This window comes from Arvicola amphibius, chromosome 3 (genome assembly GCF_903992535.2).
Source record: "Arvicola amphibius chromosome 3, mArvAmp1.2, whole genome shotgun sequence".
In the NCBI taxonomy this organism is placed as follows: Eukaryota; Metazoa; Chordata; class Mammalia; order Rodentia; family Cricetidae; genus Arvicola; species Arvicola amphibius.
The window spans coordinates 30,031,806-30,058,602 of NC_052049.1; the positions used below are offsets into that span (position 1 = coordinate 30,031,806).

The 26,797-nt window shown below is 40.8% G+C and overlaps 1 protein-coding gene across 4 annotated transcripts in view; it reads left to right on the forward strand.

Annotated features, from left to right (window-relative positions):
• Nnt (nicotinamide nucleotide transhydrogenase) overlaps positions 1-26,797 on the forward strand; it is an 86,079-nt gene that overhangs the window by 49,932 nt on the left and 9,350 nt on the right. For all 4 annotated transcript variants that reach the window (XM_038321330.2, XM_038321333.2, XM_038321331.2 and 1 more), the window contains exons 15-19: positions 346-579; positions 1,616-1,776; positions 3,708-3,887; positions 13,205-13,364; positions 16,827-16,908. In XM_038321330.2, the coding sequence (XP_038177258.1) occupies positions 346-579; positions 1,616-1,776; positions 3,708-3,887; positions 13,205-13,364; positions 16,827-16,908 (817 nt within the window). The remainder of the gene's footprint in view (positions 1-345; positions 580-1,615; positions 1,777-3,707; positions 3,888-13,204; positions 13,365-16,826; positions 16,909-26,797) is intronic.

A 26,797-nucleotide genomic window follows, 5' to 3' on the forward strand; every position in this document is an offset into this window, starting at 1 on the left:
CATTGCCCGTAGAGGAGAGAGCCTGGAATATTCACTCGGCGGGAGACCCTAAGGGGACTCCAGTGGAGCTTTATGTAATCTCACAAGCTTTCGTCCAGGGCAGTCTTTTGAGTTTGTGAGGAGCAGAGTTGACACGGTTTTTTGATATTGGTTCGATGAGGTGAAATAAGGAAGGTATTTTGACACGATGTGCATACAGCTGGCGGTTTTCCTCTACACTTAGCCCACGCTGGGAACCAGGCAAGGCTCATCTGCGGCAGGGATGCAAACCCCGTGTCCTTCGGGTTTCCGTTCTCCAGAGGTCTGTCAGATTCAAATTCCTCCCTGGCCTTGGTGTTCCGACAGGTTTGGCGATTGCGAAGCGCATCCAGATTTCCGACTTGCCTCAGCTGGTCGCTGCTTTCCACAGTTTAGTGGGCTTGGCGGCCGTGCTTACTTGCATGGCTGAGTACATTGTAGAATATCCACATTTTGCAATGGACGCGACATCAAATTTCACCAAGATTGTGGCCTACCTTGGCACTTACATCGGTGGAGTCACCTTCAGTGGGTCTCTTGTTGCCTATGGAAAATTACAGGGTAAGTGATTTGACATAACATTTAGGTAAATATTCATCATTCAGGGTGTCTGTGGGTTTGTATAGCGCTCGGACACATTTAAAAGATTTTCCCTCAAAAAGATAATACATTTTAATTCTTAGGGGGCTCTAAGCTTTCATAGAGCCATTTCTTCTGCAGACAGCTAATAGTAGAAATTAGTACACAGAAATTTGTAGACACTAAGGGATATTTCTTCATACATATGATCAAAATAGCACCTCTCTGGCCTTTGCTTAGGGATGTCTATATATTTTCTGCAGAAATGAACTTGTGTTTCCTAGAGTAGAGAGATTCTTATTATCCAGTAAGTTTGGTTAATGGAACTCATTCTGAAAAACAACATGTCTTAGCACGCTGCCAAGGCAAATTTTACTATTGCGATGTTGAATCACAAAAATGAAAGCAGAAGGAAAAATCCAGAGAGCCTCTGTGCAGCGCGGTCACAAACAAGTCCCTGGAGAAAGTCGTTTGTGATGTAAAAATATGGTTTTTGCCTCTGAATAATAAAGTTATTAAATGGGGAAACTTTCATGAAACTTAAAAAAAAATCACAAATGAACTTCAAGTCTCACCCATTCTTGTCTCAGGCTTTTTCTTTAGAAATAGCTAACAGGGGTTCTTCTCCCTTGGGCCCAGTTGATAGCATTGGAAATGCTAATGTTCCAGAACTCCGTATTGAAGTTGTAAATAAACAAAACCACACTTAATAACTTCTGTGTTGGTCATACAGGGGAAAAAAATCAATTTTTAAGATTCCATGACAGAGTAAAGAAATTATGTGGTCAAAAAGTAGGGAAAAGAACAGTTAAGTTGAACCATATTTTCTTGTCCCTGCTAATGTGTGTTACATGTAGAACTTTTCACATGTCTTATATTTCATATCTCGTGCTATAAAGTGATGTCTGAAGTACCACATTATTATTCTGATATTAAGTTTTGGTAACTTAGGATTAAGTGACATATGGGGTTTCCCATGGCACACTCTGGGTTCTGAGTAACCTCTGCTTCGGCCCAGGTATTTTGAAGTCAGCTCCTCTGCTGCTCCCTGGAAGGCACGTGCTCAATGCAGGTTTGCTGGCTGCTAGTGCGGGTGGACTCATCCCATTTATGGCCGACCCCAGCTTCACCACTGGCATTACCTGTCTGGGCTCGGTGTCTGCCCTTTCTACTATCATGGTAAGTTGCTGGAGATGGAGAAGCAACTACTTGGAGAAGAGTCAGGGATATATTGTTAGACTACAGTCTGATCACGTTTCCGTCTCTTCTAGATCCCCTAACGGTTACATGCCCGTCATTTTAGAATACAGAAAGTTTTAAAAGTGCGAGAAGAAAATCATGTTCCCTTAACTGGCGATTTAAAGTTGTCACATCCGACACCTTTAGTGCTCTGAAATTTTCGTTGTGCCAGTGTGCTGGTGAACGGGAATTTTAAAAGCCAAGGACTTAAAGTCTGGTTTAATACCTACCATATCACAAGTTCTACAAATAGTGCGTCCGAGTTTGTATAATGTGTTATGTGTAAGGCGGCCACAGCTTGTTAAGTTGCTCTCATGTGCCCTGGAAGATGTGATGTGGAATCCAATAATTATGTATGATGAGTTACAGTTAATAAATCCACTGGCAGAGTTCGTCCGTCCATGGGTTTTCTCTCCCTCTCCTGTGTGGTTTTTGCATCTAATATATTGAGATAAACAGAGATCCTGTCTTTGTTACAGTTCGGCATTTTATAAGAGGATGCTATTAAGTGGAATTCTGTCACATTCCTCTAGTCTGGCTATACTTTGTAGATGGCCTTTATGTTTTAAGTTAAGAAAATATTCATAGCACCTAGTAAGGCTATCTTGTGATTTCTTATTAAATACCGACTCTGTGATTCAGAAACACGAGAGCCGTGGTGTACAAACAGGACTTATTCATGAGTGATCATGGAGTCAGGGCATGGGTCAGCACAAACACTTTAGAACACCGAAAAGGACTTGAAATTCTGTCTTTGCGTCTTTTAAAATCCAGTTTTCTTCTGTCTTATCTGGTGGTGATTTTTTTGTTTTATGTTAAATAAAATCAAATAATTCTATTTTTAATTTAATCAAGCACAAGTTTTCAAAAGTTCCTGTCATCAAACCTATAATATAGAAATTAAAATTTTAAAGAATTGCTAATTTTTGAGAAATGATGAATATATTTGAGAGGAACTTATTGCCAGTATGAAAATGTCCCCATAACACAAAGGATATTTTTAATTGCCTTTGTCTTATATATCCTCATAGAAACAAAACACAAAATGGAGGGGTTTATGGAATGAATAGTAAAAAGTCTGCTCCCCCTAGCTTTTTACTTTCTTCTATTTAATAACTTTGAATTGCATCATGGACATTGTTAATAAATTTTTTAGACACATTGGATTCTGTTGTATTCATGTAGAGTTATCAATAACCATTCACAATTTAATTTACATTTTTTGTATTACTTTTGTTTTGGGGCAGCTAATTTGGTTAGACTGAAGTTTCAAATTCTGACTCTTTTGGGACAGTGTCTGAAACCTGTTGTTACTTGTCCTTAGCAGAATTGCCTGGAGTCTGACCCAGAGTTTTGCGTATCAGCTAGAGATTTGGGTAGTGTTTCTACACAGCATTTGGGGCTCCTTCAAATCCTTCGAGCCTGCTCCTTTGTAGGATTTTCTTTTTCACTTCCCAGCTGTCTTTGTCACCAAAACCATGTCCTCTGGATCGCCAACCAGTAAGACTGTGGACTGCTGAGTTTTATCTCCTCCACTTGATACCAGCAGGGGCCTGACTTCAGTCTAAAGCCATCAAGAGCTGGGACATGAACCTGGTATCATTTAATTTTCCCTAGTGGAGACTCCTTTCCAGTTTCTGCCAATTTTAATCACTTCTTCTGTGTGGGGGATTTTGGGGGTGGTGGGGACAGATGTTCATGGTAGTTATGTCTATGAGAGAGTTGGTCATATGGCAGACTTGGTCATCACCAGAAGTAGAACTTCTTTGGAAATGTGTTAGTTAGACAATTGGAGTGATTACCCAGATGTTGAATTTTAGAGAATTGATTGTGTATGTTCACTTGGGACTTTGCTTTGGTTTTCTCGCTAGGGTGTGACTTTGACAGCTGCTATTGGGGGCGCTGACATGCCTGTTGTCATCACCGTGCTGAACAGCTACTCGGGCTGGGCCTTGTGTGCCGAGGGCTTCCTGCTCAACAACAACCTGCTGACCATCGTGGGCGCACTTATCGGCTCCTCTGGTGCCATCTTGTCATACATCATGTGTGTGGTAAGAGACGCATGTGAAAGAGAATGCGAATGATCTCCTGGAGGGATGGATGTGCTTGATCCTTCTTCTGTTTACAGTAAAAATAAATCGATTGGTTTTAATTATTTTCAGCAGAAATATGAGGATTTTCAGAGCAAATTTCTGAGACTGATTTAAAGATATTCAACTACAAAGACTTAGGAAAACTTAAAGTAAAACCCTTTGAATACTTTTCTCTGCCTGGAGGGAAATACATAATATTTACGTAATATTTACTTTTGGTTTATTTTTACCATTCTTTTTGTTTGTATAGTATTGTGTATTCACTTGTCTGACCTTATTGTATTCTTCAATTCAATTCTTTTTTTTTTCCCTCTGTAGACAGGTTTCTGGTACATAGCCCTGGCTGGCCTTGAACTTGAGATCCTCCTGCCTCAGTTTCCCAAGTGCTAGGATTACAGGAATTTGTGATAACACGCTGTGCCTAGCTTTCACTTAAGTTTCAAAATGTTACAAGCTACATAGTCTTACCTTTTTAATCACGAAAGATGCTTTTAAAATATATTTAAGGGGCTTTATAGTAATCTATCATATAGTTATACAAAGTTAATTTAATTTTCCCCAGTACTTCACAAATTAGGTTATTTGATTTTTATTTATGTAGTACATCTTTGACATCTTTCATGTGTTTTATTGTTTGAAAATTTCATCTATCTATCTATCTATCTATCTATCATCTATCTATCTCTCCTTTATCTCCCTATCTCTCTGTGTTTTGGTCAAATCCAACCCCCCTGTTGGGTATGGTAGCACATGCCTTTTTAATACAACTTCTTGGGAGGAGGCAGAAGTAGGCAGATCTCACTTTGAGACTGTCTGGCCAGGGTTACACAGTGAGACTTTGTCTCAAAACGAGACAATAATCCACCTCCCCTTTCCTTCCCCCCTTTATGTCCTCCTGACCCCCAACCACTGTTACTTCCCAACTTCATGTGCTCTTTTCTTCCCCCTCTTGTGATTAAGTCCTCTTAATGTGCATGGTGTAGGATAATTGCCAGAGCATGGGTAGACTCTCTGGGACCACATCTCCCTCCCTGAGGCCCTGAGTTCTCAGCTAGGGGTGGGGCTTCATGACTCCCTTATATATCCAATCATTTTCACTCCTAAGACACAGGTCTTAGAAATATACTCACTGTTAGAGACTTCTTTTTTCTTTCTTTCTTTTTTTATTTTTTTTATTTTACTTTTAACTTTTCACGTGTTTCTAGACAGCTTGTTCTGACCATGCTCTTCCTGGTTATCTATTAGAATGCCTATTGTGAAGGTTTCTGGTCAATGTGATTTTTTTTTTTTTAAAGAAGAAACCAGAACAGAAAAGTAAAAGCATAAATACTTCCCACCTTCCCTTTTGTTCCCAATTAATTCTCTCCTTGATGGCAAAAGGTATCTTTTTATAGGTTACTATAAATTTGACAAGAAAAAACTTGCTTAAATTATAGTTATTATTCTCTACAGAATAGTTTTGGATTACTGTTGAAGCCCATTTGCATTGCTTTATGACAAACAAGATTTGAAAAACGCCAAACTTGTCTTTTTTTCAATGTTTATATCTTTATCAAGACTATGTAAGGTATAACTCTGAACATTTAAATTAAAAAAAAGGTCCCTTCCTGGGTTCAATTCCCGGCACCCACATGGCAGCTTACAGTAGACTGTAACTCCCTATCCAGGGGATCTGACACTCTCACACAGACATACTTGCAGGCAAAATATCAATGCACATAAAAAAAATACATCATTAAAAGAAAGACCATTTAAAAAACCTACCCCAAGGCTTACAAAGACATCTTGGGTTTACAGATAACCTTAATGTGTATCACCTTTATAATATATTTAGGACAATTTTATACCTCTGGATTATTTAAATTTTAATAAAAAAGATTATTTACGTGCTATGGGTGTTTTGTCTGCATGTATGTCGGTGTGCCACTTTCATGTCTGGTACCTGCAGAGGCCAGAAGAGGGCTGGAGTTGAAGTGACATTGTTGTAAGCCATGTGCTTGGACTCAAATCTGGGTCCCTCCGGAAGAGCAACCAGTGCTCTTAACTGCTAAGCCATTGCTCCAGTCATCTGGTTCTTAAAAAATTTACTATTTTTGAGAATTTTATACATGAACACTATATCTATGTTACTCTCACAGTTCTGTCCCCTCTCCAACTTCTCCCATGCCCTCTCCCAACTTAAGATCTTTTCTTCTGTAGTGTAGGTATACATATGTATAGATAGCATACTGAGTCTCCTCAGTGTTGCTTATATGTACATATGTCCAGGACTGACCACTTAGGATTCCTTGGAGGAACTGGATTTGCCCTTTCTCAGTGGCCGTTGATCCCCTGTAGCTCTCCACTGAGGGCAGGAGTTTGTGGAACGTCCCCCAGCCACATTGGCGCTCAACTCACGATGTCATTATGCCAGTCTTGTTCAGGCAACCGTCTTGCTGAGCTTTCACGGGTGTTTTCTCCTTGTCACGTCTAGGGGACTGTCCAGCAGCAGGCCCATCCTCTTCCAATGTCATTCTCAAGCGTCATCCTCTGGCTGTTACAATGTTTCCGTCTCCTCCTCCGTTTTCCCTGAGTCTTAGGTGTGCTGTCTGCATTGTAAATGCATCATTAGGGGTTGGGCATCCCTCGGTCACTTAGTCTCTGTATCTCCGCCACTTGTGAATCTCTGTAATCCACTCCATGTGTTGCACAACAGAGCTTTCGGGGTACGAGGTGAGAGCTACACTTGCTTCTATGGTTACATCGGGTTACAGAATACCTTCATTTTAACATTTCGGTATCTTACTTGCCTTGGGAGATAACATGTTGATTAAAATACTGAAGTTACCTTTTTGTAATAAAAGTATTTTTTGTGTTTATGCTCATCTTGTAAAACACAGGGCTTGGCAGCCCAGGTTTAAGACAGCCTGACTATTATGCTAGTAGCAGTTCCCAAGTAGTTCCGAAGATTTGGGATGTGGGAATTTTATATCCTGTTGAGAACTTAACTTCCAGGCTCTGTGGTGTTTCGGTTACAAGTACCTTTAAGGGAAAGTTGCTTTTAGTTCTTTAGAAATAGAGTTTCCTTCAAAAGTGGGTTTCTAAACCATCTTACTTTGTTTCTGTTGGAAAATTTGAGTGAACAGCAGGGGGCAGCAGATCTTCACAACTACTTAAAGGCCATTTGTCAGAAAAATGAGTTTTGAAATCAAATTTCAAGATTGAGTTATTTTATCTTTTTTTCCCGATTGTTTTAGGCAGAATATCACCACATAGCTAACCCTGGCCTCAAATTAAGGATCCACCTGCATCAGTCTCCTGAGTGCTGGGATTATAGGCATGTGCCACCACGCCTGGCAAAAGACTTGAATTCGGTCAGAGCTAATGGCCTTTCAGTACAGGAGGATGGGGGAAGGACTTAAATGTAGCTCTTGAGAGGGCATCCTGAGTACCCTTCCCACTTCACCCGTGTTTCTCTCATGGTTTTCTTTAGATCATTATTGTTATTATTATTTTAGCAGTTTATGCCCCAAGTTTCTAAACTGCGTCTCTTACTTCTTGCCTTCTCCCTGTTTGGTCTCTCTGCTTTTGGTCACAGCTGCACAGTAACTTCCACAGTAACTCGGATGCAGTAACTATAGTAACCCAGGAAACGGTGCCGGCCACACACACGCTCTTCTGTGTGCTTGTGTAAAACGACCTCCTCTTCCTCCTTTTGTTCTGTCCTTTCCCATTTCAGATGTTTTTCTAGTCCTTGCACCTCTTCTATTTTCACTGCCTCAATTGGACCCTAAGACAATAAGTGTTCTGGTTTTGTGAAGAACAGCTGGAGGGCGGGCGGTAAAAGGAGAAAAACTAAATATTTTAGGGAAGAAAACACATTTTAAGAATTCAAATGACCTCCTGTTTTAGTTAGGGTTCTGTTGCTGTCATAAAACACCCATGACTAAAAGCAGCTTGGGGAGGAAAGGGTTTATTCTGCTTACACGTCCACATCACAGGTCATCACTTAGGGAGTTCAGGACAGGAACTCAAGGCAGGAGCTGATGCAGAGGCCATGGAGGGAAACTACTTACTGGCTTCCTCCTGATGGCTTGCTCAGTCTGCTTTGTTATGGCACCCAGGAACACCAGCCCTGGGGTAGCACCACCCAGGGTAAGCTGGGCCCTCCCACACCAATTGTCATCATCATCATCATCAAAAAAAAATGCACCACTTACCAGTCTGGTGGGGGCAGTCTCCATTCTCTCAATTGAGATTCCCTCTTTCAAAACGACTCTTGCTTAAATCAAGCTAACACAAAACTAGTCAGCACACACCCTATGAATCAAAGCATTTTGCATGATGAATACTTCACGGGGAGAAAAAACTCAAAAACCATTTAAAATATATTCTAATGGTTGTAGTCGATCCATTACAGCACTTAAAAGCTTACAGTTATTAATCTATTACTTTTCTTGAAAGACAGTGCCCTATTTAAAAAGTTAATAAAAGTATTTAAAATCTTCAATGAAACCACATCAGAAAAAAAAAGGTCCAGCGTCGTCCATACAGCAATACAACAATAACCAGGCCAGGGACAACCTTACAGAGACAGTTCTACAGCCGGGGAGGGCTGGCAATATGGAAGAGTGGAGAAGGAATGTGGAAAAGAGCCACACTTTAATAAATAACGTAAATTTCAAAGATAATGGATAAATGAATAAGAAAACATTTGATGTTTTGAGATCTTATAATAATATGTCCTTATAGCTTTCTGGTATCATAAATATATGAGATCAGATTAATACTCTGTAATAGTGTGTGTGTGTGTGTGTATGTGTGTGTTTATTTGGATTTAAGAACAGCTAAAGCCTTAATTAAAAAGACTACTCCAAAGCCAGATGTGGTAGTGCACGCCTTTGATCTCAGCACACGGGAGGCAGAGGCAGGTAGATTTCTGTGAGTTTTGGCTAGTGTGGTCTACATAGTGAGTACTAAGCCAACCAAGGCTACACAGTTTAAAAATAAACCAACAAAATCCAAAAGGCCTCCTACGAGAGAAGCATAGCAGAGCACACATTTGGGAAGCGGAAGTAGGAAGATCATGGAGTTTTGCAGGCAGCTGGAACTCCATAGAGACTTCAAGGTCAGCTTGTACCTGTGAAGATCCTGTTTCAGAGAGTAAGTTATAGAAGTACAAAATATAGGGAATTTGGTTGGGTAGAAAAGGTTAAGGGAAAATAAAATGACGTAATTCCTATTCATCATTTAACTGTTAACATTTGATATTCTAGTTCCAGATCGTCGTGTTCATGCCCATCCTCTTTTTAATGTATTACGTTATCCTAATATTTAATTTTATAACTCATACATTTTATGCATCTACACATTAGTACATAAGTATGGCTCTATCATTATATATCCAAATTCGTAGTGCGAAATGTCTTGAACTTTGTTATGGTTGCAGCGGTCCACTCTGCATCAGTACAGGGAAATGGCCTGAGGGCGTGGGGCCTTTTTGTTGGATTCTGCTGCTGCTGAGAGGATCCAGGGAACCTTCACAGCCCAAGCTCTTATTGGTGATGGGCACTGTGCACTTCCACTGCTCCCCGCACTCCCACACTCAATGACAGCCCAGTGAGAAACAAATCAAAAACAAATTGAAAACAAGCCTGCCATATTTTAAGGCATTAAAAGTGCATTTTTTTTATTCTCCCTAAATTTCTCTTGTAGCTGTCATTTTCTTTCTAATGTCACGGATTTGTTAAAGGGCATTAAAGGGCTATTTTGTTTATCTATTATTTTGGAACCATCTATGGGTATACTAGCAGATGCTATTAGAGTCCATATGGTACCAGTGCATTGACCTTCTGTAGTGTTTACTGAAGCAAACATGTCAGTCCAAACCAAAGGCAGGGTGGTTTTATTATGTGGGAAGAAAAGGAATGCTCCCCAAGTGACTAACCGACAATCTTGAAAATCACATTTTTCTTCTGACATGGAATTCCTTTGGGTAGCCTCTGAACCCAGTGCTGTGGTTACACAACAAACCATATAATAAAACCTGAACAGACATTGACATTGTCCAAACAGCAAACACATATCCATGATTTGCTTTATGCCCTGCTGTAATAATCAACCTCTTTATGATTCCATAGTCCCTCTGCTTATAATATCACCTGGGAGATGCTCTTAGCAAACTGGAAAAGCATTTTTTTTTCAGACAAAAACCAACCAACCCAACAAAAAACTCTCTTTCTTTTCAAATGGAAATAGAACAGAATGAAGGAAGTCAAAAGTCAAGCCAAACAGAATTTTATTTTATTTTTTTCCTTGTGATTGACTAATCAGTATCTACAGAACACTGAGACACGAGACAGTACTGAATGGTATATATGCTATTGCTTCGGTTTTGGCTATTTTATGACCTTTCTTTTGTCTTCAGATTAATTTCTTTCAGTGTAGCTGGAATTATGTGAGTTAATGGTCTCTTTAATGTAGAACACAGCTTTCATTATAGGACTAATTAGCTCAAAAGGAACAGACTCGGACAGTGTGGTAATTTTTTTTTTCTTTCTTGGTCTTGGAATCTGAGAACCCCTCAATCTGTGAATAAATGGCCACAGGATGGTCTCATGAATCACTTAAGGAAGCAAATAAAATAAGGGGGAAAAAAAGAGTGACACAAAGCTGTAAACCCTAAACATTTGTTGTGAACACGATGTTGCAATGGTAAATTAAGAGATGAAAAGTAATGTAATTTTTAAGAGACCACATGGAATTCACATAATGGTGATATAATTTTGCTTATGCGTTTAACGAGTAGACCTTGATTGTTCAGCCACTATTTTTTTCTCCATTCCAAGTGAGTGAGTGCACTTTCATTAAATGTCCTCAGAGATTCTTTCCTCCTCTCTCGGTCCGTTTCATAGGAGAAGCAATGCTGCTTCTTAGGCCAAGGCAGAACGGTGGGCTCCTGTCCTCACACATCTCTCTCCACGCCATGTGCTTCTGTGATCTGTTGGCGCAGTCGTAAATGAATGAAGACTTGTTGTCCATTGGAGAAAAGTTCTCTCTAACAGGAACCTTGACATCTAAATAGTTCTGTTTTGTGTGTGCATGAATGAGGTGTATACATGTATGTCTATGTACATGTGTGTGTTGGGTCACATAGGCCTGTATGTATGGAGAACAGAGGGATCACTGAGGGTCTTCCTTTCTCATAATCTGTCTTGATCCTTTGAGGTAGGGTTTCACACTGAGGCTGGAGCTCACAGTTTTGCCTAGGCTAGCAACTCACCTCAGGGTTGCTTCTCAGTGCTGAGGTTGCTGTTGTATGTGGGACCATGCCCAGCTTTTTGGGTAGGAGGTGAGCGTGGTAACTAGGATCTAAACTCCTGTCTTCATGCTTGCTCAGCTACCACTCTTAACCACAGAGCCTTCTCTCCGGCCCCCAAAATAGATTTTAAAAATTAATTTTTAATGGCAAGAGTTTAGTAACTTAGTTTTCGATAATTGAATCTCTGAATGTTATAATCAAAACTGGAAAAGATTTATAGACAGCAAAAATTGAATGTTTGGGGAGTCCCAGTTATGACTATTTCAGCTTTAATTCAGGAGTTTATAAACTTCCTGCCAGGCTGGGATTAGGATGTTAATTCAAAACATCAAACTTTCTCTTATCCCCTTATCCATCATCTTTGAAATTTACGTTATTTATTAAAGTGTGGCTCTTTTCCACATTCCTTCTCCACTCTTTCGTATTGCTAGACCTCCCTGGCTGTACAACTGTCTCTGTAAGGTTGTTATTGTTGTATGGATGGCCTAAATTTTTTCTGATGTGGCATTATTGAAGATTTCTAAATACTTTTTTAAAAACTTTTTAAATAGAGTATTGCCATTGAAACAAAGTAATAGATTAATAACTGTAAGCTTTTAAGTAATATAGTGGGTGGACTATAACCATTGAAATAGGTTTTAAATGGTTTTTGAGTTTTTTTTCTCTCCATATAAAACACTTTGATTCATGAATAGTGTGTGTGCTGGCTAGTTTTGTGTTAACTTGATATAAGCAAGAGTCATTTTGAAAGAGGAAATCTCAATTGAGAGAATGCCCCCGCCAGATTAGTCAGTGGGCAAACCTGTGGTGCATTGTTCTTGATTGATGATTGGTGTGGGAAGGCCCAGCTCACTATGGGTGGTGCCACCCCAGGGCTGGTGGTCCTGGGTGCCATAAGAAAGCAGTCCTGGCCTGAGTTCCTGTCCTGAACTAACTCAGAGATGGACTTTGATGTGGACGTGTAAGCAAAATAAACCGTTTCCTTCCCAAGTTGCTTTTAGTCATGGTGTTTTATGACAGCAACAGAACCCCAACTAAAACAGGAGGCCATTTGAATTCTTAAAATGTGTTTTCTTCCCTAAAACATTTAGTTTCTCTCCTTTTACCACCTCCCCCCCCCCCCCAGCTGTTCTTCATAAAACTAGACCTGTTTTTATCTTATGGTTCAGTTGGGGGCATTTGTAAGGGTCGTTCTTGGATGGTTATAAATGAGCACACCTGGAATAAGAGGTGCTGTTGTCTGTATTTCCTCCTGAGGTTATCTTACTAGTGAAAAGGGTGGGCCCAAACTGAAATCAAACCACCTGCTCATCCACCACTTTGTAGGCGGAGCCTTTAGGATCATGTAGAATGGCGAGTCCATCTGCTTCCATGATAACCAGGTACAGGATCTCATGAGCTGTAATAGGTTTGGAAATGAGAGTGTCCACGCCCACGTTTCCCCCCTTGAGTGCAAAGGACTGTGGAGTTTTAACGAAATGTGTAATTACCAATTGGAATTCCTTCTGGTTGTCTTCTGACAGCTTGTATGCAGTAGCAGAATCTACTGAAGAGATAGATGAGGTCATTTCGTGGACATTTTTCTTCTTACAAATAAATATCTCTGGTTCTCTTTCACTCCGATGAAGTACATTTAAATATGGAGAGAGAAGTTGCTTATTCATTGTCTAGATGATAATAGCACATCTAAAATTTTCATTCATTTTTACATTTTACACTTAATTTGCATTAAAATATTTGTTTAACATTTTTTGAAACCATATTAGCATGTAATTGACATGGTTAGAAAATTGATATGGTTCTCAGATGTCTCTGTTATTTACGGTCTGAACTAATTTTAGAAGCCAGTCTGGCTAAAATTTTTTAAATAGTTAAATAAATTCCTTTAAAATGATGTTGAATTTCATCCACATAAACTTCATGGTATTCTGAAAGAATAGCCAAACTCTCATAGGTGATTGATTTTGCCTTTTAGGCAATGAATCGCTCCCTGGCTAATGTGATTCTTGGAGGCTATGGTACATCTTCAACAGCTGGTGGAAAACCGATGGAAATTTCTGGCACACATACAGAAATCAACCTAGACAATGCAGTTGAGATGATCCGGGAAGCTAATAGCATTGTTATTACTCCAGGTAAAGAAGTAAAATTTACGCTGCATGGGTGTTGCAATTGATTACATTGAGTAATATGGGAAAGAGAAATTGAAACCTCATTAAAAATTGTATTAGTTCTTTGAGACTTTCCCACAGGTTTGAGCACATTCATCCCCATCTCTTCCCAGATCCATGTTCCTTCTCTACTCACCCAACTTTGTGTTTTGCTTTGTTTTGTTTTGCTCTTACCTCATTAAGAGCCATCTGTGTTACCCAAGTATTAGTGGATGTGTGGTCTTCCTCTGGAGCATGGCTAACTCCCCAGGAGCCCTGTCTTTCGCAACTAACAGCTGCCAATAACCCCATTGCTACCAGTGGGGTTTCACGCTCAGCTCCCATCTTCATGTCGGGATGTGGTCTGGATTGGATTCGCATAGGCTTCTCTCATGCTGTGACAACCACTGTGAATTTGTGTGTGCAGCTTGCCCTGCTGTGCCCAGAAGAGAATGTTTCTTTGTAACCACCCACCACTGCCGACTCTGACTGAGGCTTCCTCTCCCTTCTGCCATGATCCCCAGGAGTCTTGGGAAGAGTGGCTATAGGAAATAAGTCCCACTTAACTGAGCATTCTGCAGCCTTATGCTCTGCACCTTGACCATCTGTGAGTCACTGTGTTCTTCACGGTGCAAGGAGGGCTGAGGGATGCATTTATGTACGGGAACAAAAATAAATCCTCAGGAGTCAATCTAATTCTATTCCAGTTAGCAGCATGATAGTAGTAGATTTTCTTCTAGGGCCCATGGCCCTTTTGAAACATAATGGAAACCATAGCAACTTAATGGTCATATAGAGAACTCTCAGTTTGGGCTACTATTCAGAAATAACATAAACATTCTATCAACTGATGTAACATGTAGCCATCTTTTTGAACTCTGTGCACATATGAAGTTATTGTTGAGTCTTGTTTATGGTTAATTTTAGGGTCTATAAGTTTACATTAGGTATAGCATGTGGAAGTGTCGGGCCCATTCATCAGACTCAGTTAAGCATTAGTCTCTTTGTGGTTTTCTGCAATGGTCTCCTTCTGTTGCGAAGTGAAGTTCTGTGATGAGTGATGAGAAGCGCAGTCGTATGTGGGCATGAGGACAAATGTTTAGATCATTGCTAGGATTACGCTGGGCAAAAAATAACGCCAAGTGTGTTACGACAATGGCTAAACTGACCTGTATAATAAGTGGTTTCTGATCAGATGGGACAGTGTGACTTAGGAGAAAGAGCTCATCTTGGAGCTGTCATCCTGGAAGTGATAGACTGGAAAGAACTTGTCATGGGAGTCCCACTATGTCACCCTTGTACTTAGTTACTTTTGCCTCTAACGGTCTGCACGACACAGACCAAGCCATTTACTCTCTCTTGGTTTCAGTTTTTAACCTGTAAGCCTTAGCTTAGTTTTTCATGCTTGCCAGAGAATGTCAGATTAAGATTTTAACTCTAGCATGCCATTATAGGAGGTTTTCATGAGGAAAGACTACGTACTGAGTTGATGTATGGCAATTTACTGGTTGAGAACATACTATGATTAAAAATAGCAAATGTCAGACAAATTTGATAAATGCAATGTATTACTTTTCAAGACTTCTGAGTAGTGGATTTTGGTTGTGACAGAGCTGAGTTAGTGTGTGGAAATGCACTGTAATGTATGGGGCACACCCCGCAGAGTGGATTGTCCTAACTAAAAGGCAACGGCGTGCCCTCTGAAGAAGCTGTGCTTGTATGCAGAGGTATGAAGACATGGAGGGCAGTCTCGTCCCTCTCGGCACTGGCTATCCCAGTGCAGAAGTCGGAGGGAGAGATAAATAAAGCCAAGCATGTTAGGGCAGTGGTGAAACTGAACCGTGTAGAATTCTTTTTTCTCATGAGGAATCTAAGAAGGGTTGAAGGGAAGTTAGGATTTGTGTTGAGCCTTAGAGGGTAGGCAGTGTTGTGGGTAGGAGAAGGCAGACGTGATAGCTAGACCGAAGGGTGGCAATCGGAAGCAAGGGCTAGAAAAGAAGGAAGAGAAATGGGTCACTGTAGGTGGCATGGGCATAATCTTAGGGTTAAAGGTAAAGAGAGATGACTGACATTCTTGGTTATACTTACATAAACTGCAGGAAGGAAGGACTATTTTTTTTATTATGGGAGTAGAGTTGGAGGAGAAGGGTTTTCATTTCTCCTCCTCCTCCTTGTCCTCCTTCGACACTAAGTTTGTACAGTGATGCTGCTAGCGCTCCACTGGCAGGGTGAGCACAATGGCTGAAGTCCCTGGGTGAGTTAGGATTTAAGCTGAGGTAAGGGACAAATTGAAAGCTTCATGGAAAGACTTGGATATTTAAGGAGGATAATGGGAAAAACTAGTCAAGGCTTTGGAAGAATAGTAATAAAGCCAGGAAGAATCCACAGGACTACAATGTCATTAAAGACACATTCAGAGTTTAAAATCACATGAGAGTGGGCATAGACTGGTGTGTGCATGGATTGCAGCGGGGGCATAGACTAGTGTGTGCATGGATTGCAGCGGGGGCATAGACTAGTGTGTGCATGGATTGCAGCGGGGGGACACAGACTAGTGTGTGCATGGATTGCAGCGGGGGCGTAGACTAGTGTGTGCATGGATTGCAGCAGGGACACAGACTAGTGTGTGCATGGATTGCAACAGGGACATAGACTAGTGTGTGCATGGATTGCAGCAGGGACATAGACTAGTGTGTGCATGGATTGCAGCAGGGACATAGACTAGTGTGTGCATGGATTGCAGCAGGGGCATAGACTAGTGTGTGCATGGATTGCAGCGGGGGCATAGACTAGTGTGTGCATGGATTGTAGCGGGGGCATAGACTAGTGTGTGCATGGATTGCAGCAGGGTCATTCTGTAGCATGAGACTTATTGGGAGATTGAGGAGGTGGTCATTAGTTTCAAATTCAGTATTATGTTTTTCTTCTGAATAAATAAGCTTTATTTAAACTTTAAGAAATAACTTAAAATATTTGTTGAAAAATCTATGGAAAGGTGTAATGAATGACTGTATTTTCTTGAACAGATTCCCTAGATGTTATAAGACCATGATTTTTGTTTTCTGTCCTACATTTAATTTCTTTTATTGAAAAGGTTTTTTTTTTTTTCATACCCCGTATCTTGATTAGTTTCTCCTTTCCCTATTTGTCCCAGTTGTTCTACGCCTCCCCTCCCATCTGGATCCACTGGGTTTCTGTCTCTCATTAGACAAAAAAGGCATATAAGGGATAATAATAAAATATAAAATATAAGCATAAAGTATACACTAATGAAATTTTTAATTTTTAAATTTTTTTAAAGACTTATTTATAATAAAGATGCTTTCACTTAGACTAGTTTACTGCCTATGTTGGCATAGAAATACATTTTGATCAAGACAGAGGTTTTAATCCATAACATTTCAAAGATAAGCCACATTCTTTTTTGTTCTTAATGTTGCCTCGCAGGTTATGGCCTCTGCGCAGCCAAAGCCCAGTACCCCATTGCTGATTTGGTGAAGATGCTTACCGAGCAAGGCAAGAAAGTCAGGTGAGAGCATTGTGTGTAAGTATTTGGGTGTGAAGAAAAGGGAGTTGACGGTTCTTTAAAAAGATGACTGCTGCTCAAGGTGAGACAAGTAGCCTAAGGTGATGAAGTCGTCAGAGCGCCACCAAACCTCTCTGCTTAGGTTTTGCTGCTTCCATCTGGCCGACTCATTTTAGAAGGAGAAACTTTATTGTTCCAAATTCCAGGACATTTATGGATGGGAATAGCCAGAAATTGTTTCTTTGTGCTTTGATTGGGGGTAAGGTTGTGCTAAGAGTGTGAGTTGCGCTAGTTTGTGTTTTCTTTCATGTCAGGCCTCCAAAGGAGGGTTTTGGTTTGTTTGTTTGTTTGAAGAAGCCTATAGGCTGCTTATTGCTGACCTAGCTTTGAAGCTCTTGCTTGGGTGGGAAGGACTGTTGGAATGCTCTTCCGAAGCTGTGGACTTTTTGAAAACTGTAACTCAATTGCCCCGTGAGCGTCGGATGCTCTTGGGAGCTTGCTAAGCGGAGGAGACTGGCATGCCTAGATCCTTCCCCGTTGGTCTCAAGGAGCACAAAACCAGGGCTTTTGTATGAAGGACTTGATGGCTGTTGAATGCTGTGCTTATGTTCTTTTCGCCTTGGAGTGCCCATTAAGGGACATTGTTCGCATCTAGCAAAGACAGTATGAGCTCTTGGGCGTCTTCCCTCATGGGAACACTGCTGTTCATTTTGTGGGTTCACTAGCAGTTGCATTGACTTCGTACCATAAATCAGAGACACACAATAATTCATTGCATGGAGTTAGTTCACTAGGATGCTAATGTCTGTTGACCGGATTGATAATGTCTGTTAACGATAATTCCTTTTAGATGTCAACCTTTTGCTTTTGTCTTTGGGCAGACGATAAGAAAATAAACCCAACAGGGGACCTAGAACCACCTAAAACTTGTCAGAGAATGTGTGCCAAACTGGATGGAGACTCCATCTTGCTCTTTGAATGTCCTATCCACTTATGATTATAAAAGAGGCACAGACCATAAGATCAGAGGTTACTCTGTTGGTCTTAATGTCAGCTGAACTTTATTTACCTCTTCCTTTCCTTTTTCCTCCACCCTTTTCTCTATCACTTCTGCCCCATCCCTTCCTAAAACCTATAGCTGTGTTTTTTAAATACAGAAAGAATCAAAGTGCTGTTTTATGATGGGAGGGACCAGCATTGTTGTAACGTGGAGAATTTTCATATTTGGTGCTGATCTAAAGTAACTGAAGATGAGAAAAGTCTTTGACATTAGTTTTTCATCAAAGTATAAAGAAAGAGCTCAGTTTTGGTTACTCATTCTTATTTTCACATCAGTTATTAAGCTGTGCCTTCTTTTTAGCCATAGTCTTGCCATTTAAATGCACTTGCAAGCCTGCAAGAGAAAAGGATGTGTTAAAGAGCCTTGTATGAGTCTCCTAAAGAAGAAACTACTTTCTTTATTCAGCCCACATGTGAAAAAGTCTGATGTATTAGTAACGCCTCCCATCACCATGTGAACGTTTAGGGGGTGAGTGGCAATCATAATAAAAGAGCACATGGAAGACGGCTTTCATGTTTTGGCTCTCCTCAGCCAGGGGAGTCCTTAATTTGGCATTCCTCTCTGGCTGCTCAGGTGAACAAGACAGCTTAGCAAAGCAACTCTGTGTTAGAGGAGTGAGAGCAGACTCGAAAGTAATAATCTGAAGGGCCGAAGAGGTAGCTTAGTGGGCACAGTGCCTGTTGCACTAGCGTGAGGACCTGGGTTTGAATTTCAGCACCTGTGTAAAAAGGCGGGCACGGTGGTGTGTGCTTGTGAGCCTAGCATTGAGGAGGTAGAGACTGCTGGACTCTAGTGCTCACCGGCCAGCCAGCTTAGCCGAGTCGGGAATCCTGTTCCTGTGAGGTAAGATTGTGATGCTTGAGTTTGACTTTTGACCTATGTGCACACACACTACCACATGCACGTGCGCGCGCACACACACACACACACACACACACACACACACACACACACACACCTCTCCCCCCTGAGAAAAACCCTCGTGATTGTTGAGTGACTTGAAAGAAGTTAGGGAAACGGATGAGAGAGATGAACAAGTCTGAAAAGATATCAGGCACATGAACTTTTAGTTTTTAATCAGGTTAAAATGAGAGTTTTATCCATGATGGTATATATGAACTACTGCTGTACAGAATGGTTTCTGCATAGGAAGAGTAATTATTTAAGGTTCATGAGAGATCTAATTATACATCCATAAGGGGATTTTCAGCTATAAATTTTCTTTTACTGAAACGATCTTGTGGATATAACAGAAACCTTTTCATAAAAACACCCTATAGTCTTGTATAATTGAAAACCCTTGTTAAAAGTAATCAAATTTGTTGATAACTCATAATGTAGGATCAGAATAAAATTATTGCTTAGTCTGATTTCTCTTGTTGTGAGTTCTAAAACAACACTGGTCTATGTTCATCCGCCTTTCATATTGAAAATGAAGTTACATATTGTACTTTTTACTATTATTTGCTGAATTTTCAGCACAGGCTTTGAATAGAACATTTTGAATTTTGTATTTTGAATGAAATGGAAGGGAATTGTTCTTACAAACATGGTGACAGTGGTCTGTCAGACTTTTCCAGTTTAATATCTGTGTGGATTTTCTTTAATTAAAGGAAATCAGGTAAACTTCAATTTTGCTTCATTGCATGTTAGAATCTTTTTGTAGGAGAAATGGAAGTTTTATTGACAAGGTGTATACACACACACACACGCTGTAGCTTTTTTTTTTTTTTTTTTTTTTTTTAGACAGGCACATGTCTGTCCGAGTGGGAGGTGGCTGCAGCAGTTACCTTGTATTTTAATGAAATAAATCTGTATTTACAGTTTGTGGTAATTTAACCCTTCCATCACTCTGCAGCTCCCACATTGTTCATCAAGTGCAGCTGCGGGCCTCTGGCTTTAGTCTCTGTGCCTCAGGACCCCAACATGCCGAGCATCCAGACGCGGTGATATAGTCATACCCATCCCCTGTGGAGACGTGCCAGTATGGACATACGATTGTCATCAATTAGTTACGCCCAAGTGGTGCCAAGAGAAACTGCATCTGTCAAACAGTCTGTCTGGCTTCAAGGCCTATGATTGGTTCAGAGACACTGCTGGTTTCCTTTACTTTGGCCACAGTCATAACATGTCCACAAAGGCTTGAGATTATAATGAAGCACACGATGTTTCAGGACAAGAACTCATGTTTGGTCACCAGTCTCATGGAAATTTAGTGCTTAAAGTATCATTTGATTCTCTGTTGTTCAGTCAGCTTACAAAACTCATGCTGATTTTTTTTTTCAAGACAAAAACCTTAAAGTGCAAGAGCACAGGTATTCCTTTTCTCTTTACTTCCCAAACTTTGGATTGATTATATGACAGGAATCACATTTCTAATGAGTAAATCTTAGAAAGTTGTATTCTTTTTATTTGTAGTTAATAAATACTTGATTTTCTTTCCCTAAAGTGTTATCACTTGCATTGTTGTAGAAGCCCTTTTGAATTTGTGGAAATACTTTTTGATTTCTTTGATTGACTGATTGATGTTATATGTTACTTTTAAGTTTAATTTAATTCTATTTCATTTGAATGAGTGTTTTGCCTGCATGTATATTTAAGCACCATATGCATGCCTGATGCCTGTGGAGGTCAGAAGAGGGCATCAGATACTCTGGAAATGGAGTGCAGATGGTTGTCGGTCCTGGGAATCAAACCCCAGTCCTCTGGAAGAGCAGCAACTGCTCTTAACTGCTAAGCCATCTCTCCAGCCTTTTTTTTTTTAAAATTTATATTACTATTAAGCAGTATCTATCAACAGCTTATCAATAACATTTTATTTGCTAGGTATTGATAATATAAAACTATAAAGCTCAGCTCCCAGTCTCACAGCTAGGAAGAAAAAGAAAGTATAAATATCTGAATAAATTTCCTTTAGTATGTGGTGGGAAAACGAATAGATCCAGGCGTATAAAGCAGGATGCTGCTCAGGCAACATTTTCAGTTATCTGTACTAATAACATGGACTGTTTTCGTTTTTAGGTTTAAAATAAATGTGTGTGTGTGCATGTGTGTGTGCGCGCATGCGTGTGTGTGTGTGTGTGTGTGTGTGTGTGTGGTGTGCGCGCGCATGCGTGTGTGTATACTACTTCATCTAACACACCAAGTCACCTACGGTACTTGCAGTTTATTAGTGTTTTATAATTTTATATAGTGTGGCTATAGGTTTAAATATGTGTTCTTTTTCTGAGAAATTGATTCCTCAACACACTTAAAGGTGGACTAGCTTGGATCTCTGACCTAGATTCAAACAGGCAGAGTCCAGCTTCCTATGCTGTGTCATGTTTAGGGTCCAGGAAGAGCTGCCACATGTAGGTCTGCGGTGTTACAAAGGCGCATGCTTCTGAAGGGAAAGGACATGGGCCAGGCGGATGACCTAGTAGAGCAACGTTATCTGGCGGTCTCATGATGGTTCTACTGTGTTCTTTTTTTAAAGGCATGGCTGTTCATATTTATGACCAATCACTGAACAAACAACCTTGTAGTATTGTGCTCCAGGCTCTATTCTGGGTCTGGGGTGAGATCAGTGAACAAATCATCTAATTTTGTAGTGCTTGACTTAGTTACTGTTCTTTTGCTGTGAAGAATCACAGCCAAGGCAACTCTTACAAAAGTAAGCATTTGGTTGGGGGATTCTTACAGTTTTAGAAGGTTAGTTCATGAGTTCATTACCATAATAGCAGGGAGTAGATAGGCATGATGCTGGAACAGTAACTAAGAGCCCTAAATAACCAGAGAGAGAGAGAGAGAGAGAGAGAGAGAGAGAGAGAGAGAGAGAGAGAGAGAGAGAGAGAGAGAGAGAGATTGGGCCTGGCATGGGTTTTTAAAAACATTCCCAGCTGTACACCTCCTCAAGAAGGCTACACCTCCTAATGCTTCCCAAACAGTTCCACTAATGGGGGACTAAGCATTCAAACATACAACAAGCCCTATGGGGGCCATTGTCATTCAAACTACCACAGTGCTGCAGGGCTTTGCATTCACTGAGAGGTTGGGACATAGATTACAGAATTCAATACTGAAGTGGGGGACATTTATAACTTGCAAATCCAAATGCTAACCGAAAAGAGGAAGAAGCGTGTTATCATAGCCCACTGGGTCAGTTCTAGCTACAGCTGGTAGTCATAAATTAGCTAGTACTTCTGCTACTTTGCACTTGGCTTGCCTGCTTGAAAAACACAGTAGGAAGAGGTTGGGAGGGAGGTTATTTGTGCAGTTGTGCCAATGGGTAAACTTTTGGCGTCAGAGAGGAAGGAGAAGCAAAGCAAGTACATGCATTCATGTAGATCTGAGCTGTTTGCATGGGATTGTCAGCCATCCCCCAGATTAGGGGTGCCAGGGAAGAGTTTTGGAAGTCGCAGCCCTTTCTCTAGATCATTTGGTGGTTTACGGTCCTCTGCTCTCTCCAGATCGGTGTAGCGAAGACTGTCTGTGGTAACAGTTAGGATTTCAGGCACTTTGTAATGTCTTCTCCAGGACTCATTCCTTTGGCCCACCACCCCACCCCACTCCTCCCGCAGGCATGCCAGCAGTTCGAGAAAGAGCACTTTCATTGGATGAAGTCAGTGTTTCTGACCATGGGGTAATTTCTGACTTCTGGTTCAAGATTAGTTATAATAAACTCAGTTCATTCTACTTCTTCAATGAGATTCGTGTGGACAGAGCCATGTGAATAGAAGTCCTCTTCTTATTTCATCTCCAGGTTCTTCTGAACCTCGCTGCTAATTGTCATTTCACGGTGCTCGTTAGCTATTGCATTCCAGGAGCATCCAACAGGATTATTATCCAGGCAAATGGGTGAAATTACGTATAATTTTTTTTTTTTAACTAAACGACCACGGTATGCCAGAAGGTAATGTTCTAGAACACTGGTCAGAAAGGGAAGTTTAATTTTCACTCTCATATGATCATTCACGGTCTTGTTAATTATTTTTGGGAACAGAAGTAGGGTCAGTCGTCGCAAGTTGTCACTCTGAGCTAGATAACTGGACTCAGCTGAGTTATAGAAAGTCCAGGCTGTATCTTGGTGTGAGAAAGACGGAGGACAGTGTTATCATTCAAATGGGATTGTCGTACCTGGTCCACTCAGAGGACTCGTCATCTCTTTGAGTAGCCCAATGCTGTATGCGACATGGAGAGACGGAAAGCTTGTCTGCAGACTGTCAAGCATCTCTTCACGCACATTCGCAGAACAGGGTCCATTATTCTGTGTTAGAAAAATTGTGCCCCTGAGACACTTTCGCAAGCTCTTTGACTTGCATAACATATTTTCCTCCCCGAGGAAGGAAAGAATATGGATGAATACCAGATTTCAGAACCAGAGTAGCAGTTTAGCTCTTAATTGCCCTCACATGAAGAAAGGAAGGTACAAAGCATTATCCCCATGCTGGCAAGCCATAGGAAATTAAATGAAGTATTTCTTTTCATTTGGAGTTGTATGAGTGACTTTGTCTGAACTTCTAATAATGCTCGACATTTTAGAAGTGCGGTATCCGTGCTTAGCCTGAGAGGCCTCACCAGAGAGAGTGGCTGCGTGGTCTGTTACAGTGATTGATTTTTGTGGACAGCAGCTGCCTTGTCATGAAGATTTTTTAAAATCTCATTACCATGATTCTCTTGAGATGAAAGGACTAGCCCCACACAGTTGGTGGTGACCGAAGATGATTTGAGTAACATTTACTATGCTGACCTCATATTTTAGAAGGATTTTGTTTCAAACCAATTTACTAAAATTATTCCTAAACATCTCCTTCTCCTTGTGTTTTTAAGGGACTTATGACTGCCAGTCAAAAATTCTGACAAGTATTTGATAGACCACAAGACGTTTTCTTTCCGTCCACCTGCCATGCTGTCCACAGGAGAAATGTACAAGTAAACTTTAAAACCATTGACTCTAGTAACGAATCCTTTTATTACTTCCATGGGTCCTCCTCAGAACAGGTTATTGTCGCATGCAAATATAGAATTTGGAGGTCCTTGAAGGGCTATCTCTCACATTTACGGTGGGGTTTCTAACACGTTCCGTGACAGATCACTCTGTCTATAAAATGGTGTAACTTCAAATAACGGTTTCCTCTCCTAGAATGGCTTGAACGTCCTAGGAGGATCTTTAAGGTCTAATTTCACTCTTAAGGTGTGATGTTCCTCTAATTTGTCTTTAGTGTCTCTGCTAGAAAGGTGCTTTTAAACTTAGCCCTGTCCTGGCAGGGCTCCTGGGTAGACAGCACAACGGTTGTTTGTAGTGTGCCTTTCATATGACATTGTTCCCTGATGGATGATCTGATGCCCGAGGGGCCAGTCTGTGACCTTGATTCCTAACAGGTTGCTTGCCCTTGTGTCTCTTGATTGATATATGCCCAGTAAATGCCTATCACAGTGAGCAGTCCCTAGGAGAGGCCTACTGTGAAGAGGGCGTGTTGGCTGGGTCACACAGAGGAGGAAGTCTAATGATTTCTGTGACATCAAAGAAATGGTTCATTACGTATAAATTCCAGAGAGAAGAAGGCCATAGATTAAGGCCACCTGGGAAGATAGGGAAACTATCATGTTTAGTCAGCAGCCGAGGAGAGAGAGAGAGAGAGAGAGAGAGAGAGAGAGAGAGAGAGAGAGAGAGAGAGAGAGAGAGAGAGGGGAGAGAAGAGAAGGGACATTAAGCCCAGGTCTTTTCTTTGCTGAAAGAGAGAGAGAGAGAGAGAGAGAGAGAGAGAGAGAGAGAGAGAGAGAGAGAGAGAGAGAGAGAGAGAATATCAAGCCCAGGTCTTTGCTGGGTCCAAGGCAGTATCCAAACTCCTCTGTGAGGAGTTCTGCCTGTTCATGAGTTTAGAGGAAGTGGACAGGAGTCTATGGGCCGCAGCGAGACTGCAGTATATCTTCAGATCTACAGAGCCGAACCTGGATCAGCCTCAGGGAGGAGTAAACAGGAAGCTGGAGAATGTAACGGATGACTAAGCTGTGTGTCTTAGGGTTTCCAGTACTGTGAAGAGACACCGTGACCACAGCAACTCTTCTAAAGGGAAACAGTGGAAACTGGCTTACAGTTTCCGTCTCCATTTAATCATGGCCAATATGGCAGCAGGCAGGCAGGCGTGGCGGTGGAGAGGGAATTGAGAGTTCTACATCTTGATCTGCTGGCAACAGGAAGTGAACTGTAACACTGAGCTTTGCTTGAGCATAGGAGATTTCAAAGGCCACCTCCGCAGTGACACACTTCCTCTAACAAGGTCATACCTATTGCAACAAAGCCATACCTCCTAATAGTGCCACTCTGTATGAGATTATGGGGGCCAATTACATTCAAACAACTACATTGTGTTTCTTGAACATAACAGCCCTGTCTTCCAAATGGATACAGGGGCAACATAAAATTACAAGTATTTATGACAACAGTTCATTCATTCATTCGTTCATTCATTCTTCTCTCGTATATTACTTCCTGACTGCAGTTTCCTCTCCCTCCACTTCTTCTGTTCCCCTCCTCCCCTCTACCCCATCTGCTCCTTTTCCCTCTCCCTTCAGAAAAGAACAGGCCTCCCAGGGATGTCAGCCAAGTTACAAAAAGACTATGCACATACCCTCATAGCAAGGCCGAAAAAAAAAAAAAACAACCAAGTAGGAGAAAAGGGTCCCAAAAGCAAGCAAAAGAGTCAGAGATGGTCCCCACTCCCACTGTTAGGAACCATGACAACAGTTTTAATGATTTAGAGGTATCTATGGCTGTAAAATAGAAGTAGGTTTTCAGCAAATGAATCCCCTTTTTACTTTTCTTTCTGTCTTGTTACTAATCTACCAGTCCCCAAAATACTTAGAAAATTGTGAGGCAATGGCTTTGGGAAGGCAGAATTCCAAATTATTGTCATCTGCATTGCCCCCATTTTACAATTTGTTTTTAAGATGAAAATTCCATAACGTAAAGGAAGTTAACCCTTCAAAGATGCTAAATATAGAAATTATTTTGCACAGTGAATATAAGGAGTTAAAACTGAGTGGTTGAAGGTTATAAAGTACATCTTAAAAAAAAGCAAAGAACAAAGCAAACAAAATCGCCTACAGAGCCTTTCAGTATTTGAAATTTTGAGTCTACAAGCTGGAGAAAATTCTAGAAGCACTAGGAAGGGGCCCCAGTGGACTTAGTTTCTTTGTCTGGTTGTTGAATTAGAATGCTCAATTCAATAAGCCATTCTTCGTGTTTCATAGCTGACCTAGACAGACATTTCCATAATGTCAAAAGGAAAATAGGATTTATTTGAACAGTTGTGGTAGGACCCATGTGGAGGGAATGTTTTATAATCTTTAATAGCTCCACATGTCCAAGACCAACTGCTACAGTGAACCCTGGTTAGGACATATCGTCTTCAAAGCCTGTGATCATGGGAATTCATGTTGTTGTGTGAAGATGGAGTTTTGTCTCCTTTAAAACGTGCAGTATTTGAAATCTAATGTAGAGTTGCAAAAAGCTGTAAGAACGGGGTTTATATCATTGTTGACTACAAAAGAAGCTTTAAAAAAATGATACTTTTGAATTGCTCCCTTCCCAGATTTTATCCAGTTACTAGATGTCCATGAATAGTTCTGTGTACACTCTTACTTGTTTTTGTTCTTTTTCGAATAATTAAAACCCAACAGATTGGGTTGTTTCATTAGAGTAGATTGCCCCATTTCCCCCCCAAAGGACTTGAGCCTATTTTTAATTGTTGAGTAGTTTCTTTGTTATATGTTTCCACCAAAGACTATAATTCTCATAGTTGAAAGACAAAAGTGACAGAAAGTGTGGAAGATACTTTCAGAGATTATTCT